Source organism: Loxodonta africana, chromosome 7, assembly GCF_030014295.1.
Source record: "Loxodonta africana isolate mLoxAfr1 chromosome 7, mLoxAfr1.hap2, whole genome shotgun sequence".
NCBI lineage: Eukaryota > Metazoa > Chordata > Mammalia > Proboscidea > Elephantidae > Loxodonta > Loxodonta africana.
The window spans coordinates 3,489,891-3,498,023 of NC_087348.1; the positions used below are offsets into that span (position 1 = coordinate 3,489,891).

Here is an 8,133-nt window from a genome sequence, read left to right on the forward strand (position 1 = left end):
GAGGAACAAAAATTTTTTAAATTCTAGGTTATATCTACAAACTCTCCATCTAGGTCACATGTTTTCTCCTAAAAGTTTTATAATTTTACTTTTTATATTTAGATCTATGTGTCATTTTGGGTTAATTTTTGTATACAGTGTGAAGTTTACATAAGGTTTTTTTTTTCCCCTTGTAGATGTCTAACTGTTCCAGCACCGTTTGTTGAAACGATTATCCTTTTTCCCTTGAATCGCTTTTGTACTTTTGTCAAATATCAGTTGACTGTATTTGTGAAGGTTTATTTCTGAGCTCTCTATTCTGTTCTATTGGTTAGTGTATCGATCCTTTTGTCAATATCACACTGTTTGCATTACTGTCAATTTATAATAAGTCTGGAAGTTGGGTAGTGTGAGTCCTCCCATTTTGTTATTTGTCTTCAAAATTGTTTTAGCTATTCTAGTCTCTTTAACTTCCCACATACATTTTAGAATAAGCTTGTATATATCAACAAAAAGATCTTGCTGAGATTTTGACAGGAACTGCATTAAGCCTATAGATCAATTTGGGAGAATTAACATCTTTACTAAATTATGTCTTCCAATCCATGAACATGGTGTGTCTTTCCAATTGTTTGTCTTCTTTGGTTTCTTCCATCAGCGTTTTGTAGTTTTCAGCACACTGATCCTGTACATGTATCGTTAGCTTTATACCTAAGTATTTTTTTTTCCTTTGGAGTTATTGTAAATAGTATTGTGTTTTAAATTTTTATTTCCAATTTTTATTGCTAATATGTAAGTACATTAGCATTAGATTAGTTTTTGTGTGTTGAATTTGTATCCTGTGACCTTGATAAACTCAGTTATTTGTTCTAGGAATAAATTTATAAATTCTTTGGGATTTTCTACATAGACTATAATGTTATTTGCAAACAGGGACAGTTTTATTCTTTTCCAATTTCTATGTCTTTTTTTGTTTGTTTGTTTTAACTTTCTTGCCTTATTCCTTATTTTTTTTATTTTTGAAGGATATGTTTCCTGGGCATAGAATCCTAGGTTGGCTGTTATTTTCTTTTAGCAATTTAAAGATTTTATTCTGTCATCTTCCAGATTTTATCATTTTTATTAAGCTGTTTTTAGTTATTCTAATCTCTTTGCTTTTTCATATAGATTTTAGAATAAAGTTTTATCTGTCAGTCTTTTTATTGATAATTTAAAGATAATGTGCTTTTTTCTCTGCTTGCTTTTAAGATTGTCTCTTTCCCTTTGGTAGTTGGCAGTGTGACTATGGTGTACCTAGGCTGTTCTTTGTGTTCTTTATATTTATTCTGCTTAGGATTCACAGAGGGTCTTGAACCTGTGACTTAATGACTTTTGTCAGTTTTGGAAAATTCTCAGCCAGTATCTCTTCAAATAATGCTTCCACCTTCTCATTCGGGGACTCAGTTATGTATATGGGTAAGACCTTCTCACCATGTCCCCTATAGGTCTAATGCTGTCTAAAAGTTTATACCCTTTTTATCGCCATGTCTCAGTCTAGATATTTTCTACCAACATATTTTCCAGTACAAATTCTCTCATCTTTCTCACTTAATCTGCTGTTAAATGCATCTATTGAATGTTCGGTTATTGTATTTTCCAGTTCTAGAATTTCCGTTATTATTTTTAAAATTTTCATTTTGAAATACAGATTCACAGCAAGTTGCAAAGCCAGCACAGAGAGGTCTCATGTATCTTTCATCCAGTATTCCTCCTCAGTGGTAACATCTCGCCTACCTATAGTGCTATATCAAACCAAGAAAAATGACCTCGGTGCCATCCACAGACCTTATTCAGATTTTACCAGGGTTACGTGCACTTGTGTGTGTGTAGTTTTAGGCAGTTTTATCCCTTGTGTACATTTGTGTAACTGCCACTACAATCAAGATTTGGAAACATCACCACAAAGATCCTACACCCATCTCTCCTGCCCCATCCCTAGCCTCTGGCAACTGCTAATATGTTCTCCTTATAATTTTGTTGTTTTGAGAATGTTATAAAAGTTAGATCATACAGAATGCAACTGTCTTAGTTTCCTAGGGTTGAAATAACAAAATGCCACATGGTGGGTGGCCTTAAAGAACAGAAATTTATTTTCTCACAGTTCTGGAGGCCAAAAGTGCAAATCAAGTTCTCAGCTATGTCAACCCCTTCTGCAGCTTCAGAGGGAGGAACTGTTCCACGCCTCCCTCCTGGCTTCCAGTGGCTTCCGGCAACCCTTGGCATTCCTTTGCCGCTGGTAGATGTATCTTCGCATCATGTCTTCTCCTTGTGTGTGTGTACGTCTGTTCTCCCCTTTTGTAAAGTGTCACTCAGAAGTGATTAAAACTATGACCCACCCTACTCTGGTATGACTTCATTTAACTTAACTGATAAAATAAAAACCCTATTTCTGAACAAGGTCATCTTCGCAGGTATGCGCTTTAGGATTTCAATATTTTTGGGGGGGGGTTGGGGGGGTAGACACAAACAGTCATCCCTTCCTGCCCCATCCCTAACCTCTGGCAACCACTGATACATTCTTCCTAGATTTTTGCTATTTTGAGAATGTTATATATTGTCTTCATTTTGAAAATAAACATGAGGGACCCTGCACCCTGCTTTTGCCTTGGCTCCAAGGATACACCTGGATGTGGAGCTTGAGGTCACTGAAGCTTCCCAGTTCATGTAAGCATCCTTGGGAAAGGCCATATGGGTTTAGTCAGTGGTTTTAGTAGGAATGAACAAGCTTAGTCATTCATTGATCCAATAAACATTTATTCACCACCTGTGGTGTACCAGGCACTGTTCTAGGTGCTGCAGATACATCTGTGAACAAAAGTGACAAAAATCTCGGCAGGAGTGTAGCTTATATTCTAAGCAGAAGGAGATGGCAATAGTTGGAAGCATCATAAATATGCAAATTATACATTGTATCAACTTGGGATAAATGCTATGGATTTAACAGAGGGGGCTGGAACTGAGAGTTGTTGGAAATGAGGGGCCTATAATTTACAAGAGGTGATCAGGGGATTTTTTATCAAGAAAGGGGCATTTAAGTGAAACATGAAGTAGGTGAGGGACCAAATGGCATCTGAAAGAACAAAATTCGTAGGCAAGGAGGAAAAGTCAAGGACGCAGGGAGTGTTGTCTGAGAATCACTTGGTGCCTTGACCCATCAGGCTTCAGCGAGAAGGGACTTCCCTTACACACCCAGAATGGCCACAAGCCAAGCTCCCTGGACAGTGAATCAGGTAAGAAGACGAGTTCAGGTAGGGGAAACACCTTGTTATTTTGGGGGAGGAAAGTGGTTTTCTTAGAGCTGGTGTCAAGGATGCACTGTTCCTGGCAGAGGCTCATTGTTCATCCTGATACTCTAGCTTTCAGGTGAGAGTCCTGCCTCAGACAATAAATTTTTACCTTTGGGCAAGAGAGGTTACTCCAAGTAGGTGGAGGGGGAACCCAGTGTTTTATGGAAACTTCCCCGAATGATGCATGGTGATATGGATGAAATTGGCTTTTGCCTCTTCTACTCATCTGCTAAAAAAGGACGCTATGTTTAGTAAAGCACAGGGCCAGCAAAAATGTAGGAAACCCTCCACGAGATGAATTGTCACAGCAGCCACAGCAATGGACTCCAACATACCAACGGTCATGAAGATGGCACAGGACCAAGCAATGTTTTGTTCTGTTGTACATAGGGTCTCCGTGAATCAGAGCTGACTCAGCAGCAACTAACAGCGACAACAATAACACTCATCTTGGAGTCCACTTGTCCTTAACTGGTGTCTCTAAGGTCTGTGGAAATTCTGGGGGCCCCAATCTACTTGGGTAGAGGGTATCTATATTGATACCGTCCTTGCCCCCAACCCACTCAACTCCATAACGCTTGCTGCATTTCTAGACCTTTGGTCCCACAGACCGACCAGGAGCACAAAGCTCAGCTGAGATTTCTTGGACTTGCCCCCAACACCATGAACCAGTTTTCCCCTGAATCAGCAAGTATCCATGAAAACAGGAGAACCACAGTGAGCTCCATGGCTGTGGACATATATCTTCATGCTCAGTGCTGTGTTCGGCCCCATATGGATTAGTGGGGAATATGACATCATCTTCTAGTTACTCAGCTGCCTTTTGAAGGGGACCAGCTGCCATGTCTACATCCTTAGTTTGTCTGGCACTGACTTCCTCTGTTCTTCCTGCAAGATTGTGTTTTATCACCAGGCCTTTCAAAAGCTGACGAGAAGACTCTTGCATGCCAGTTTGCAGAATGTTGCTCCCTTCTCCCACGCGGTGGGGGTGACTTCCTGATATCCTTTAGCAGTGGGTGGGTGCTGTCCCAGTCGTACTCACCCTCTAGTTCCACGGTTATTGTCCAATGTGCCTGATGGTGACTGTACGTGCCCTGTTCTGGGCCCAGCCTCCTGACTTTAAATGTGGTGTCTTAGTTTCCTGGGGCTTCCATAGCAAAGTAACAAAGTGGGTGGTTTTTAAAAACAGAAATTTATCGTCTCATAGTTCTGGAAGCTGGAGGTCCACATTCAGGATATAGGCCATATTGATTCCTTCTGAGGGCTCTGAAGGAGAATCTGTTCCATGCCTCTCTCCCAGCTTCTGGTGGTTGCCAGCAATCCTTGTGTTCCTTGCCTTGTAGATGAATCCTCACATTTTGTCTTTGCCTTACGTGTGACTCTTTTTCTGTGTCTATTCTTTCCTTATATAAGACATCAGTCAGAAGAAACTAGGACTAGGACCCATCCTACTCTGGAATGATCTAGTTTAACTTAAATGACAACGAAAGAAAAATCATATTTCCAGACAAGGTCATGTTCACAGGAATAGGGATTAGAACTTCAACATATCCTTTTAGGGGACGTAATTCAATTCATAACACATGGTGAATGTCTTTCCTGAGGCTCCCCACAAAGAAGTGGGTGATGGGGTTGATGCTGTTTGTAGTACAGGACAAGAAGTATTAACAGTAATGCCTGTCAAACCCCAAATCAAACATGTTCAGAAAATATGGGCTGCCCAGGGGGAGAAACACGAGTGTGGTGAGCATGTTCATGTAATGAAGAGCCTGGTGGGGTGACACTGTTGGGGGAAGCATGTGAGGTCTTATTCTAGTGCTTGGTCTTTCCTGATGACGCGTCCAAAGCAAATGAGCTGAAGTCTCGCCATCCTTGTTTCTAAGGAGCATTCTGGTTGTATTTCTTCTAAGACTGATGTATTCATTCTTCTGGCAGTCCATGGCATGTTCAATATTGTTCGCCAACACCACAGTCCAAATGCACCAATTCGTCTTTGGAAGAGAATGGGGAAATTTCCTCCTCATTCATCTGGTAGCTGGTATAGTGCTTTCCATGACTTCCGCTGCTGTATCCTTACTAGATGAAGAAATAATGGCTTCGTCTTTCGTTGGCAGGTCAGAGAGCAGAACAGAAGAGCCAGTTGAGGTGTTAAGAGGAAACTCCGGGGCAGTGATGCTTGGCAAGCTATTCTATCTGGGAAATGGCTAGGTAACTCTTGCCTTATAGATCAGACAGACAACTCCATCGTGTCAGTGTGGGAGGGCTCCTTTCCCATGCTCACCTCTGCCTCATCCCCTAGAGCCCTCTGCAAGATCACCCTGAGGGACTCCCGCTTCCTCCACTGCCTGAAGCTCCCAACAAAAAAGTAAATTATGGGGTTGATGCTGCTGTTCATGCAGGACAGAATGTCAATGAGATAGTAGGGAAGGGTCAGGAATTGGAGTATTGCTTGATGCCACCAGTCTAGAAGTAGCCAGTACATTCCAAAGGGGAGGCCACAGAGAAGGAACACAAGGACAGTGAGCAGGATAATAATGTAAGTCTTCGTGGGGTGATGTCGCTGGGTTGAACACTGGACCCTGAGGAACAGAGTCAAGCTGGACACACACATCATAGAGACCAAGAGGAGGATCAGCACGGCGCTGACCATGGTGAGATTATAGCACATTTGTTGGCTGTAGTCTCTGAACAGGAAGCCGCAGCTGACTCCCGTCAGTGTGCACACCAACAGGGACTTGGTCCAGAGCAGGCCGCACACGATGGTGGACAGGTGCTTTGGGCGGTGCATGCGGTACCAGACAGGGCAGAACACGGACAGGCAGCGCTCAGTGCTGATGGCGGCCAGGAGGCTCATGTCCATAGTGTATGAGGAAAACGCTATTGGGGCCACGAGTTTTGCTATGGGGAAGGTGGAATAAAAGTACCACTTGACCTTAAAGTGGAGGGTTGACAAGGAAATGTCGTAAGAATTTGTTAGAATGTCAGTCAAGACGAAGAAGAGCTGGCAGCAGAGGAAGGTGAAATCTGCTCCTGCCAAGTTGAGGATGTAAACGGAGAAAGCATTCCTCTTGATGCGGAATGCTAGGAGCCAGAGGACAGTCCCGTTCCAGAACAGCCCGAGGAGACTGATAATGACAGTGATGGGGAAAGTGAACACGGCCAGTGTCCTGCTGTGGGTGGAGTTCCCGCTGCTGGAAGTGGGCCCTGTGGTCATTCCCTCCAGTCCACTGTGGTAGGTTAGTGGCCAGAGAGATGATGTGGGAGAGGACGCCATGCTGGTTCCAATCAAGTTCAGGATTTTACATCAGCAGATTCACCTGTGAATTACGTAAAACTACGTTAGACCTTCCTTTGAGATTAAGGGTTTCCTCTGATATCCTTCCGCCCAGAGTTACCATAAGTTGATAGGGAAATGCTGGGTACCATTTCCTTTGGAATGACCAATGGTAGGTTTTCTGGGTACTTAGACAGCTTTGGGTGCCCTCTTTAAAAAGAATAAAAGAATATGATGACTACAAACTTAGGTCTGGGTGGGAATGTTTATTTAGAATGAGAAAAGAGATAACAGTCAAGAAAATACTTGAGAAAACTGAAAAAATACTGCAAGCATCATAAAATGTATCACAAAACAAGATTTTTGTGACTTAATTGCTTATTTTGCCTATATAATAATACTTTTATTTACAAAAAACTTTTTACTTCATACGATTTGATTGCCTCTTCATATTAGAATGATTTTTCAGTATCATCTTCAAGTGAAAGGATACAAAAGTAATTCAGTCTTACCTCTAGCATGGTTGATGGAAATTTATGTTCTGTCACTAGTTGTTGAGTGGCTGAGCAGTTGGGATACATAGTGCATATGACTTCATACACAGACACGCTCTGTGCTCATGTGGCCATAATTTGTGCCCTACAAATGTAGGAACTCCTATAAATTCTCTTTTGCAGGATTCCCATCAGAAGAGAAAGAAGGCATGATGCATTTATAATTGTATATACTGACTTATTGACTACATTCCTCACAGATGAGAAATTAATTTTGACTAGAGACGAATGAGAACTAGATCCTCAATTTACATTTTTATGAGTGTGATGATCGGAAGAATTTTGTACACACTACATTCAGTATGTGTATATTTTAGGTCGTGTTTCTCCTTCCCTCCACACATACTTCCAGTGCTAGAAGCTAAAGCCTTATTGCTATCCTAATGTGATCTCGGATACTGTCCCTTTACGTGTGTCATGATGTCAGGTGGTGTCTCGGGTTGAATTGTGTCCCCCCCCCAAAATATCTGTCTACTTGTCTAGGTCACGATTCCCAGTATTGTGTGATTGTCCACTGTTTCATCATCTGATATGATTTTCCAAGGTGTTGTAAATCCTATCTGTATGATGTTGATGAGATGGAATTAGCAACAGTTATGTTAATGAGGCAGGACTCAATCTATAAGATTAGATTTTCTCTTCAGCCAATCTCTTTTGAGATATAAAAGGCAGCAGTGAGCAGAGAAACAGGGGGACCTCATACTACCAAGAAACAAGAGCCAGGAGAATAGCGCGTCCTTTGGCCCCAGGGTCCCTATGCTGAGAAGCATCTAGTCCAGGGAAAGATTGATGACAAGGACCTTCCTCCAGGGCTGACAGACAGAGAAAGTCTTTCCCTGGAAATGATGGTGCTTTGAATTTGGACTCCTAGCCTGCTAGACTATGAAAGAATAAATTCCTCTTTGTTAAAGCCATTTGCTTGTGGTATTTCTGTTATAGCAGCACTAGATGACTAAGACAGGTGAGTTGGCCCAGTGGGTGGTAGAGTCTTCCTGGAAGA

At 41.9% G+C, this 8,133-nt stretch overlaps 1 protein-coding gene across 1 annotated transcript; it reads right to left on the reverse strand.

The window, feature by feature from the left end:
* Window positions 1–5,532: 5,532 nt before the first annotated feature.
* Window positions 5,533–6,579, reverse strand: LOC135231775 (mas-related G-protein coupled receptor member X1-like). The gene has a single exon (XM_064288943.1). It carries the CDS (start codon window positions 6,577–6,579, stop codon window positions 5,533–5,535), a length of 1,047 nt encoding a protein of 348 aa, XP_064145013.1.
* Window positions 6,580–8,133: the final 1,554 nt, after the last annotated feature.

Bases quoted from the DNA above. Each gene is read 5' to 3' on its own strand.
- LOC135231775 (XM_064288943.1), bottom strand. From the start codon at position 6,579: ATGGCGTCCTCTCCCACATCATCTCTCTGGCCACTAACCTACCACAGT.